The sequence below is a fragment of the Aptenodytes forsteri genome, unplaced genomic scaffold (assembly GCF_000699145.1).
Source record: "Aptenodytes forsteri isolate BGI_AS27 unplaced genomic scaffold, ASM69914v1 Scaffold410, whole genome shotgun sequence".
NCBI classification, from domain to species: Eukaryota; Metazoa; Chordata; class Aves; order Sphenisciformes; family Spheniscidae; genus Aptenodytes; species Aptenodytes forsteri.
Window position 1 is genome coordinate 514,918 of NW_008793958.1, and position 12,257 is coordinate 527,174.

Consider the following 12,257-nt stretch of genomic DNA (forward strand, 5'->3'; position numbering starts at 1 on the left):
GTGGGCGGTGACCCTGGCGAGGGTCCCTTCCCCGGGTGAGGCCTGGCCGGCGCCTCTCCGACCCGCCCGGGGGTCTCTGTGCTTGGTGCCCGGTGTTGCTCGTGGAGCTGGGGCCGGGCGGAGCGGGTAGCGGCCCTCCAGCAGCACCCCCGCGCCCCCGACGTGCCTCAGATTACTCCGAGGGAAGAATGGGGCAAACGGGGAAAGGCAGGTCATTCCAGAGACAGCCTCGGGAAGATGTTGGTCCTCTTGCGACAGGATGGCTGCCGTGACCTCCAACCAGACCCAGCGGGGGGGGGGGGGGGGGGGGCGTTTATCTTGCGGGCTGACCTAATACCGAGAAGCCCGTGCGAACCAGGCCAGCAGTTTCCAGCTAGGGAGAAGGGGAATGCCTAAGAAAAACACTGGGGTGCTCTGGCCTCTGGATGAAGTCTTCCTCCTCTGTAGCAGACGTGAAGAATGTGATGTTTATTCTTGACTCAACAGGGAAAAGGAGGTGTGCTTTGCCAAAAACTTGGCTTAGGGAAATGAGCTGGCTTGGGGATGTAGGGAGTCCCAGTGAGGAGCTGGGATTTGGGGTGGGGGAAGGATGGGAGCGGGGCCAGCTTTGCTAGGGCTTGGGCGCAGCTCCTTTTCTGAAGAAGAGACCACATGGCTTGTTACCCTGAAGGAGGGCAACAGCCCTGTAGATGTCTGAGGCAGGCAAGAGAACCGGTTTCCTTTCAGAGCTAGTTTGCATCTCTCCTATCAACCCCCAATCTCAAAACTAACTTCCCAAGAAGGCAGGAGAAACGTCAGCCTCACGCGCTACCTAAATCATTGGTTCCTGCCTAGGAGCAGCCGATGCAGAGTCAGGAAAGTTGGGCGCCTCTGGACTGTCTTTAGTGGAAGAAACCATTTATTTAGAGAAGCGTAAAGCTACTTTTCAAGTCCCCATCTTACGAATGAACTGTGGAGAGGGGTTCAGTCGCTTGAACAGACTTTACTAATGCTTCCCTGTACCTTTAAGGGAATTCTGCATTTAATTCATGGTCTTTCTGGCATGCAGCACGTGGAGCAAAGACACTACAGAGTGTGTAACCCCTTACCACTGGGGTACAGGAGGCAGAAATTGCTGAAGAGTGATTATGACCACAATTGCTAGTAACTGTTCTCTAGCAACCACTGCTTGGTAATGAATTTTCTCAGAGGCAGAAGGGATCCAACAGTAGGATCAAGACGGTAGAAGTTTTTCCATTTGGCTCACCGGGATTAAGATCAAGTTTATTAGAACAAAGAGAGGTCATTGTATTTTGGCAGGGGGGGATTATCTCACTGCTTAAAGTTAGTTAATGCTTAAGTCTAAAAATACCATTTGCAAAAGGACAAAAATTTGTAGTATATAATTCATAATAAAGAGCTGTACTAAACTATTGTGGATTGTTGGGCACAGATGGAAATTCTAGTTTAAGAGAACAGCAAATCCATGTGATTTGCAGCCTTTTTAATGGAATGATTACATAATGTCTATAAAATGAATAATTTCTCTTCTAGGACTTTATGGAGATTTGGATACTCTGCCAGACTACTGAAAACTAATCATTTTAGGACAGCTGCATCAAATACATCATTTCCAGCAGTTTGGATGGTATTGGCGCAATATTCTGGCAGAATACCTGGGCTCTCTGTAGTAGTAAAAAAAATTAGTTTTTCTACAATGCCTGAAACTGTGGAGGATAAAGCTAATCTAGAACTGTATTCGCCGCATCCTGAAGTGCGTGGGATGACACTACTCAACAGAGAAGCTTTTAAAAGGACAGTTGTTGTTCCAGTTCTTAAAGTCAAGAAAGAAATTGTAAATCGTTTGCTAAAGTCCCTAAAACATATGCTACTACAGCGTCCTGGTCTAAAGCGAGTGGTTGAGGATCCCGAAGATGAGGACAGTAGACTTGTTATTTTGGATCCTCATAAAATACCAGAATTCTCATTGGGAGAATCGGAGCAAGAGGTATTAAAACAGCTTAATGTTTGTCCTGAGGTGTCCAAGTATAACTTAGAGCTGACTTATGAGAATTTCAAGTCAGAGGAGATCCTACGAGCAGTCCTTCCTGAAGGTCAAGAAGTCACCTCTGGATTTAGCCGTGTGGGTCACATAGCTCATTTGAATCTTAGAGATCATCAGCTACCGTACAGACATTTGATTGGTAGGTAAAACAACTCTTCTCCACAAAAGTATTTCGTATATTTTGTATGTTGTTAAAAAAGTATTTTAACAATTATTCTACCAATAAGTTATTCCTTGCACAAGGAAAACTTTTGAGCGCTTTTCCTTGCTTTGTATTTTGACTTTAAATAGCCTTGTGCCGATGCTGTAGCTGTGCACAGAAGGCACAGTTCTCCCCTCTTGCAGTAATTGTGGTCTCACTTCACTAAGCCTTGGGTCAGGGTAAAGTATGTGCCTTAGAAAGATGTTGTATCTGCAACCCTGAACCATCAGAGGAAGGTTGTTCTAGTACATGCTTACTTTTGTTAATTTAACTGTAAACAGCAGTGTTTGTATCTCTTGTAGAACACTAAGAGGTTGTAGTCCCTTAACCGGAATATCTTTTGTCCTCTCTTTCAGGCCAGGTTATAATTGACAAGAATCCGGGAGTCACCTGCGTAGTGAATAAAACCAATATTATTGACAGCACATACAGAAATTTTCAAATGGAGGTACTTGCTGGAGAGAGCAAGCTAGTAACCAAGGTACGGGTGTTTTTCCCCTGTTATTTTAAACTTAATATGCTAAAACCCAAAGACATCTGCTGGAAGGATGTGATGAAGAGATGCTGGCAAGACCGTTCCTTTGCACAGTGCCCTTCCTGACACTTGTTTTAGAGTGTAAGAGTTGGCAGTTACTTCTATGTTCGTTTGTCCTGGTCTGCCAAGAGCAAACTCATAACCATAGGGATGATGAAGATATGTATTCTTTCAAGTTCACAGCCTAGATTTTAATGATATGTAAAAGCCGCTGAAGTAAAGGTTTCTTACAGAGATACTCATCACAAACTTGTAGCAAGGGGTGTTTCTCACTCTAAAGCCAAAATATTTACTGGATTTGATCTAAGAAAATGCTGTTTCTTAATTTCACCAAGCCTTGTACGGTGGCTGGTATAGAACATGAGACCGTGTTTTTAAATGTCACTGGCTTTGCAACGCAGGCAAGATTTTGCCTATGCCTCTTCCTTTTCTGTCAGCAGCAAGACAAACCTCATCATCTCCTCTGTTTTGACATTTTTCAGGTGTAAAGCACTATGTAACTGCCAAGCATTCTTTACGTAGGGTTTCTTGTCTGTAGCTGGAAACTTGGCCACTGGTTTGACCAAAAAATACTTTTCCTAACTGTTAGCAGTTCTATACTTTTAGAAGAGAAAACATTAGATTACCAAATAAAAAAGTTTAATAGCTTGGTAGAACATCCTGTACATGCAGAGAGAAGGCATTTGAATCATCAAGGGGGAAGTGACAATCAAATATGCCGATGGTACTAGCTCATTAAGCATACACGTAGCATGCCACTGAGCTGCACGCTGAGGAGCGCAGGTACACTTCGGTGTGTTACTTGCTGGCAACGCAAACGATGCAGTGATTTGGATCCAAAGTTCCTTTACTTTGGAGTCACACAATTCGAGCGTGGTGGTGCAAAGTGAGCGTTATCTTGCATCCCACTCTCATCTGAATAAATACCGTTTCTTTTTAGGTCTGTTCTTAAGATAGTGGTCATCCCAAAGTTTGGGTTTGGATCAGTTTCCAGACTGTCACCTTGAGAGATAAAATACAGTATTTTTTCAAACTGCAGAATTGGCTCCCAGTGGCTTTGAATTTGGCTGACTCTTGCCATTCTTGTGCTGTATCATTCTCAGACGCTTATTTACTATGTGGACTCCGCTAAGGAGGGCTTGAGGCATCTTCCCAAGGTCTGCTTTCAATAAAGGAATTGTCAGCCAGCCACAAAGCTCTTGAAAAGCCTCAGATGTTGGGGTTTTTTTATGGTCATTTTAAGTTGCTGCTTTATTTCCACCTGGTGATTGAGACATGCATAAGCCAGCCATCTGGATTGACAGTTGGAACATTCCTTATGGCTATTTCTGATGAGTAGATCTGTTTATACAAGATTCCTGTGTACTACTAATGGGACAAATGTCAATGTACACATTACCTTTTGATAAAGCACCTTGGTTTTCAGCTGTCTCAATTACTGATAATGTTTAAACGTGTCTGGAGTTTGAACACAGAGGCTTAACCAAATGTTCTGGACTTTCAGGTCAAAGAAAATAATATTGCGTATGAATTGGACTTTTCTAAAGTCTACTGGAACCCACGTCTTTCCACAGAACACGGCCGTATCATTGAGCTTTTAAAGCCCGGTGATGTCCTTTTCGATGTCTTTGCTGGGATTGGACCTTTTGCTATTCCAGCAGCAAAAAAAAAGTGCCACGTATTTGCAAACGATCTCAATCCTGAATCCTACAACTGGCTCCTGCACAACTGCAGACTAAACAAAGTAGACAACAAAATAAAAGCGTTCAATATGGATGGCAGGGACTTCCTCCTGGGGCCAGTAAGGGAAGAACTAAGTAAAGAGCTCCCAATTCTGAAAGAAGAACAGAAAACCTCTTTTCATATAGTCATGAATTTGCCAGCTTTGGCTACTGAATTTCTAGGTGTTTTCAGGCATCTCTTGGTCGGGGAGCCATGCAGCACTGCTGGCCTTCCCACTGTGCACTGCTACGGTTTCTCCAAACATGACAACCCCACCAAAGATATTCAAGAACGAGCTGAAGCTTCGCTGGGAACCTCCTTGGATGGACGCTGTTCTACTTACCTGGTTAGAAATGTTGCACCGAACAAGGAGATGCTGTGCATTAGTTTCCAGATTCCAGCGGACGTGCTGTACAAGAGGCCCTGCCCTGGTGAAGGTAAGGAACAAGCCTCCTACGTGGCACTTGGATTTCAGGCTACACCTTTTGCTGTCTCAGGCTGGTCCCGCCTTGTCAGCCCTGTGGGCCACTTCAGCTGTGTGACGGCGATGCTGTCCTCCGGTGTGAGTGCGGAGGTGGCCGGCAGGACTGAGCGCCTGCACGTGTGCAGCAGCTGCAGGGCTTCGTGCGCTCGCGGTAACAGCGGTCCGCTCCTCTGATCCCAGCACGAGCCTCCACAGGAAAAATGGTGGACTGGATAGGATCATCCCGCAGGCCGTAAACCAGACCTTAACGCCTTAGATTGCGTACTGGGGGAGGATGGGGTATCTAACGCCAAGCACGCGTTTCTGTTAGCTGAACACTTAAGAACTGGAGCTTCATTTTCACCAGGGTGGAATGGCGTACTTCCAAGTGACTGGTCCCAGTTCTGACCTTCTCCCTTATGCTTGCACAGACTCAGTTTAGGTCTGGAGTCACCACATCAGCAGAATCCAGATCTGTACAATTTAATTGAGAAATAGGTATCTGCAGAGATCTTTAAAGTTGAATTTGATTTTTTTTTTTTCTTTTTTTTTGGTACAATTGGTCATTTGCTTCTTGAAGTACTTGTTAGACGCCAGTTGGTTTCAGTGATCTTGGGCTGTGCCCTACATGACAAGGGGGGAGGGAGGGGAGGCTTTCGGTCTGCAGTTACATGAACTGGAAGAAGGGAGTTTTGATAAAGCTTTAACACCATGAAACTTATTTTTATGCTGTTGTTGGGTAGCACCGACATACAGGTCAAAATGTAGCTTGTCATTTGCTCTTGAAGTACTTGTTAGACGCCAGTTGGTTTCAGTGATCTTGGGCTGTGCCCTACATGACAAGGGGGGAGGGAGGGGAGGCTTTCGGTCTGCAGTTACATGAACTGGAAGAAGGGAGTTTTGATAAAGCTTTAACACCATGAAACTTATTTTTATGCTGTTGTTGGGTAGCACCGACATACAGGTCAAAATGTAGCTCAATACACGTTTTTTGAAAGTCCTTTTTGGCATTTAGTAAAGACCCCCCATTATTGCTGTAACAGTTTTCATTTGTGACTGTTAATCCCGATTTTAACTCTCGTCTCTTCCTGTTAAATCCCTTAAGCGTTAATGGCTTGTGGTTTAGTTCAGTCTGTTTACTGTACATTAAATAACTCACTTTTTCCAACCTTCTTCCAGCAAACCCAGCCTCTAAACGTCTGTGTACCAGCAAAGATTTTTCTGAAGAAAAGTTACTGAGTTGAAGACTGGAGATACGGTAACTACCTTAGCAGGTTGCCTAAGGCACACTTAGGTTACCTCTGGTTTGCCCCTTGAATTATTTGGAGCGTACCTGTGTTACACATCTCGGGTGCCGAGATGTGTAATGCATGTTGCAGCTTTCCTTTGTGAGCCTTGCCTTCTGCATTTACCTTTTCTAATTGTGGGATCAATAAGGAGATTGAAATTGTCGTTACTATAAAAAAAATAAAACTTTGCTTTTTTTGTAATAAATGTGTTTTGGTAGTTTTCTGCTCTCGGCCTTGCCTCCTGCATTTACCTTTTCTTTTTAATTGTGGGATCAATAAGGAGATTGAAATTGTCGTTACTATAAAAAAAATAAAACTTTGCTTTTTTTGTAATAAATGTGTTTTGGTAGTTTTCTGCTCTCGTTTCACGCCCCGTGATAGTTCAGTGACACAGACTGGGATGGTTTTCTGCTGTGTCATTTTGATAATGTGCGGTTTGTGGGGAAAACAGGTTTTTATATTTTGTCGGGTCTAGGAAGATGACTTGTATAAGCCTTGCATTGGATTCTCAATTGGATTGTCAAAACCATTGACAAATGGTTTTGGTGTTTAAGAATATTGGATTACTGTTAGCAGATGCACAAACAGCTCTTGTGTAAGCAAGATAACCTTTCAAAAACTTAACCCAAGATACAAAAAGGCCCAAATAGCCATATATACTCGTTCCTAGGGTTTTGAGTACTAAATGCTTTTTAACACTGAGATTTAGTTAGGGATTAGCTGATTCCTAACTTAGTGTTTGCCCACCGTTAAAGCAGGAAGGACTCTAATGCCATTTGCACAGTTGCAGATGAAGTACACGCTTGCGTTAAAGCACAAGACTGAAAACCAGTACCTGGCTGACCAGTCCTCTCATCTTGAAACCGCGTCCTCCTGTGGCTTTTGTGCCTCTGCCGTCTCCCAGCTCTCCCCCTACCTCTCCGACTGCTCCCCTGCTGCAGTCCCTGGGCGATCTCTCTGACTGGCTGCCCGTATTCTGCAGGGGTTTGAAAAGCCTCTGCCTTTTGATTTCCTCTTCTTACCCATCCGAACTATTGCTGGGCAACGTCAACCACAAATAGTTCCTTTGGACAGAGGAGCTCCAATTGTCCTCTTGGTTTCAGATATTTTCCTTCAGTCCAAGCTCAGCGCTCATGCCTAGCAACTCAGTTCCAGATGTCCGTCGGCCTCCCTGGCTCTGCTGCTGTGGCTCCATCACTGGGGCCTGTAACCTGATGTCTTGGTTCTCACCCAAACAACCGCTAAGGCCCAGAGATTTGTTTTGCTCAGTGGCTCTATGTTACAGCCTTTCCCTTGGCTACGCAGCCGGTGCTTTTGAGCAAGCCTTCACAGCTTGGTTACCGCTAGATTGCATTTATCAAACCAGGGGGAAAAAAAAAATCATCATGACTCACTGGCGCTATCTTGAAAGCTGCTGTACAGATTACTTCCCTGGCCTGCCACTCCAGCCCGAGTATTCCTCCACTGGCCTTTGAAATGGTATCGCAACAGCTTTAACCTATTTGTCCTCGCTGTCAATGACAGGCACATCGCATCCTCTCCCTACCAGTCACTGCTCCTCTAAGAGCAAGCGCTGGACTCCCGCCTCCAGCCTGTGATGCTATCTCTGCTGTCTGTTACGTTTTTGAACACCGCTGCATGCTTTCCTACCGCTGCCCCGTGGGTTTCCCATAAGTATTTGAAAGCTGCTTTTATTCTCCAGAGCCCTCCATAAATGCTGTAGCGATAAGGCCCTTGACCGTTCTGGAATGATGCAGTCACCCTATGATCTACGCTAATGCGCCTGTCTGTACTGCCGGAGACCGCCGGTCCCTTTGACTGTGTGCATTGCCTCACAGTCCAAATTTAAGGCTTCTCGGCACTACTGCACTAGCAGAAACCTGGCTTTGATCACCATTTGTGTGTTAAGCAAGTCAACTACGTAACTCTGATTTTCAGCATGTGACTAAAGTATCCCGGGGCAGGGAAGGATTTTAATCTTAGAAGTTTTGGTCACTTAAGGACTAAATGCCATTGTTATTTTAGCAGCATAACTTCAGTTTAGATGCAAGTCAATGGATTATATGTAGCTATACTTGTAACCAGGGTTTTTTCCATATTTCTGTGCAGTTGCCACTTGTGCGTATGGAATTTCCACAGGAAATAGCAAACGACAGCCAACGTACACACAAGTTGCGCGAGTGTGTTTAAATGATGCATATTAAAATGCATATGCAGTTCTGCATTCATTAGGGCAATGACCTGAGGCTTTACGAACGGAATATAAAGCAGATCATCAGTGAGGTATATCTTTACCAGTCCGGGTGAGCCCGGAATAGTACAGACTTCCCCTGGCTGCTGCTACTCCCTCCCAGGGTCCCGAGCTGAATCTCAGAAGGACTGCTGCTATCTTCTTTGTCCTGGAAACGGGAGACAGGCTGTCGGGCATCTCTGACAGAGGGAACAAACTCCCACAGCTTCTGGCTGCTAGGAAAACAATCGGCTAGGCCCAGCGGTGGTGGCAGCCATCTACCATGAGCGAGGGAATGGATAAATAAAGGGCACGTCAACTTTGAGGCCTTACAGCAGAGAGGAAAGGAGGAAGGGCCACAGGCAGAAAGCAGCACTCGTCTCGACTGCAACACAAGTGCAAGCGTACGAGTGGTCTCTTAACATGCGCCGCACGGCTGAGTCCTGCAACACCCAGCCACAGGCTTTCTGTCTAAGGCCAGGCCACCTGCCCCTGTGGCAGGGAGCAGTACGCCGCAGGCTACGACCTTTCCTACACCTCCGCCTCGTGTGCAACGTTACCTGTCGGCAACTATTCTGGATTTCAGAGAAAGGGCAATGGAAATTTTGGCGCCTCCCTTCACTTTCCTTAATAAAGGAAGCACCGAGTCTGAAATACAGCTTATTCTTCTCTTTATTACAACATCGAAAAAATACATTCGTTTAGTACATTCCTCAGAGCAGTATTCAGCAGCTATTAACAGATGACCCATGAAACATGGTCCAGGCTTTGCTCTGGAGGCGCTCGCTGTCCTGAGCAGTTTCCCATCCCCTGCAGTTCCCCATCCCCTGCAGTTCATACACACTCAGGGCAAAGACCAATCCCGCCACAGGAAGCCCCTCTCTGCTGCAGTTCATCTACGTTCCACTACAAGGAGAGGGGAAGGAATACGTAAAAGCAGCAGATCAAGTGGCAAGGGTCATCCCAAAAGCCAGACAAAGGGATGTTCCTGCCAAAAGAAGCTCCTGAACACGTGACAGAAAAGTTGCAAAACGGAGCTAAACAGGAAAAAAACAAAACCAATTGTGACTACTTTAATGACCTAGCCTTGTATCGAGGCTTCTTAGATTGTTTCTAGAGGAACTCAGTTGAAAGACTTTCAGCTAAAGATTTGTCTTCCAGACAAAGGTAAGAACCAAGTGACATGAGGAAGGATCCTGCATAAAAGAGTCGTATCGGCATAGTTCTGGGCTTTCTCATCTCATCCAGCTGGCAGGAGGAAAAACCCACTTGTCTGAACTGGGGAAACTAGTTTTATGGGAAGAAAATGTAGGCTTGAATATTGACACTAAATGTTATAATCAAAATGGCATTTAAATGCTTGTGCAAATAAAACCCTGCAATAAGAGTAAAACCACAAACTTTAATAAAAAAGTCTGGCTTTATTTAAAAAAAATTTACAAGTGTATTTCTTTAAACCTCAAACATACACAGCTGAGTTATTCACATCTTCCATTAGATGTGGCTTATTGCTTCAGCCTCCCTCAGCAAAGTGCCACATGACTAATGAGTTTCCCCCTCCACAAAAATGTATCTACCATTTTACAAAGCTCTCGTGCAGATGGGTTTTTTTTTTTCCCTTTAACACTTAAACACAGCTGGTTTGACACAGAAAAGTGACTGCAGCTTAGCCGTTGTGCAGATGGCAGCAATTTTACCCAACCTTTGCTGCCTTGATTTGCTTCTTGCTCCATTTGGTGTCCCTTGATCACAGGCTGATGCACACTGGCTAACTGGGGTGCCAGAAAAGACCACTGAAAGCATCCTGTAAGGCTCGGTGACAAGCAAGAGAAGAAGTGTAGCCCCCAGCAAGATCCTGCGGAGAGGCGGCTCGTACGTGGTTGAGATACCTAAAACAAAGAGAAGCATTATTTTAGAGCAGAACATCAAACACCTGCGTAGTTCAGAGTACGGTGAGGTCGAAGCTACTTTTTGGGAGAAAGCAAGGAGATGGAGCTGCCTACTGCTAGCCACCTATGAACGTCTCGGTATAAAACCCCCATTAGTAAAAACAATGACGACGCTGATGCACCTTCAGCCAAGCTGCCCAACCGGCGCACCGAAAAAGCTTGGATCTTTGCAATAGGTTGCACAGGGTTAAGTACACTCACTGGTTTGTATTTTCCGTGCTCGCTCTGGGGGAAGGGTTGCATTTTCCCTCCTTTGATAGTTCCTTCTAAGACGATGACGACGACAACACAAGCTTTCCTGCACTCCCACAGGAGTCGAAGGGTTTCAGCTCTGTCCAGTTAATGCTGGGCGCTCCCAAGAGCCGACTGTGCCAGCTGCGCTGATGACAACAGGGCTGAATTTTCTGCTCTCGGGCCTATCTGTATCTGGAGTAAGTCCACTGACACCAGGGAATTAGATCTGCAGGAAGCTGTCATCAACATTTTGGCTAAAGAAGCCTCTAAACTTCACCGTTAATTAAGCATCATCACCCATTTGCAGAGCCACCTAATTTTACACCAAACCAGCCAGACTGATGAGTTGACATTGAAACGCGCTTACCTACGCTGGCACTGCCGCAAGCTCTTGGCTCCCCTTAGCTCCTTCTGAGGGCTCCAACCCAGTCGTGCACGCCAAGAGCTCCCATTAAAGGTGTCTGCTCAGTGGGGCTTGAATGGTTTCATTCAATGCTGTAACCCTATAGTTCTTGCACCCCACATAAAACAGATACAAGACCGGATCCTCAGCTAGTTTTGCACCCAAACCCCACCAAATACAAAGACAGACACGGGCTGTAGCCTAGCACGATCAGCACAACAACCGTCTCAAATTCTGAACAGCAGATAAAATACCATAAATGAGAACTGCTTTGCACAGTTGCCCTGTAAGCCACTGAGCTTCAGCTAGCTGTTTTGATTCATCACTTGGTACATGTTGCTCCTGGGAAGGTTGAGTCATTCCACCTCTGGCTTGGCAATTCAAGCATAAACTTGCAAAACGCATACAGCCTTTTATAATGTTATCCCGAGAAACCTAAAACAGCTGCACTTTTGGCAGGAAAATACAGGACCACCAGTAAAATATCCAAAACAGTTGCATCTTTTAATTTATGACTGTACACTGTTTCCATAAAGAGTATATAAAACAGGTCAGATTTTATAGGTAAGACATAATAAACAGTCATACCCATTGATGCCATAAATGTGTAGAAAAAGAGGTTACTTAGAAATTAATTACAGTTTTAAAACTGTATTTCTTGCACCTTATAACCACAATGCACAGACATGAGCAACACTTCTGGGTGACTGCTGGTGAGATGCTAAAGTTAAGGGACTGAATTTGCCTCCTGTGGCCGAGTTGAGGTGAGCTCTGCCGCTTTGTTCAACTTGTGATGGAGTCCAGTCCTTGCTGCTGGACACAGGTTCTCATCAGCACGGGCACAGACAGCAGGGCACAAACCCTTTCAGTAGTGTTTAGTCTAAAGGGAATCTACAAACACAGCAGCAAAGCTGGTCCCGTCTCTTAATTTGCAAGGGAAGACGGTCTGCAGAGCGCTCCTGTTTTGTGGGAGAATGATGGAGTCCGGTCCTCGCTGCTGGACACGGGTTCTCATCAGCACGGGCACAGACCCTTTCAATAGCGTTTAGTCCAAAGGGAATCTACAAACACAGCAGCAAAGCTGGTCCCGTCTCTTAATTTGCAAGGGAAGACGGTCTGCAGAGCGCTCCTGTTTTGTGGGAGAATGCACTTAATTTATTTTTTTTTTTTTTTTTTTTAAACATTC

General features: G+C 45.3%; 2 protein-coding genes across 2 annotated transcripts in view; one reads left to right on the plus strand and one right to left on the minus strand.

The window, feature by feature from the left end:
- Positions 1-1,537: 1,537 nt before the first annotated feature.
- On the plus strand, positions 1,538-6,418 carry TRMT5 (tRNA methyltransferase 5). Its single transcript, XM_009282380.2, has 4 exons — positions 1,538-2,183; positions 2,603-2,727; positions 4,286-4,940; positions 6,146-6,418. Exons 1-4 carry the CDS (start codon positions 1,625-1,627, stop codon positions 6,208-6,210), a joined length of 1,404 nt encoding a protein of 467 aa, XP_009280655.1. The 5' UTR covers positions 1,538-1,624; the 3' UTR covers positions 6,211-6,418.
- A 2,721-nt stretch (positions 6,419-9,139) lies between these two features.
- MNAT1 (MNAT1, CDK activating kinase assembly factor) overlaps positions 9,140-12,257 on the minus strand; it is a gene marked incomplete at its 5' end in the record, with an annotated part of 109,373 nt that continues 106,255 nt past the window's right edge. The window contains one exon of the mRNA XM_019472977.1: positions 9,140-10,374. Within this exon, the coding sequence (XP_019328522.1) occupies positions 10,254-10,374 (121 nt within the window). The remainder of the gene's footprint in view (positions 10,375-12,257) is intronic.

Coding starts and splice junctions, on each gene's coding strand:
- TRMT5 (XM_009282380.2), top strand. CDS start 1,625: ATGGTATTGGCGCAATATTCTGGCAGAATACCTGGGCTCTCTGTAGTA. Junction 2,184..2,602: donor ACCGTACAGACATTTGATTG/GTAGGTAAAACA, acceptor CCTCTCTTTCAG/GCCAGGTTATAATTGACAAG. Junction 4,941..6,145: donor GAGGCCCTGCCCTGGTGAAG/GTAAGGAACAAG, acceptor ACCTTCTTCCAG/CAAACCCAGCCTCTAAACGT.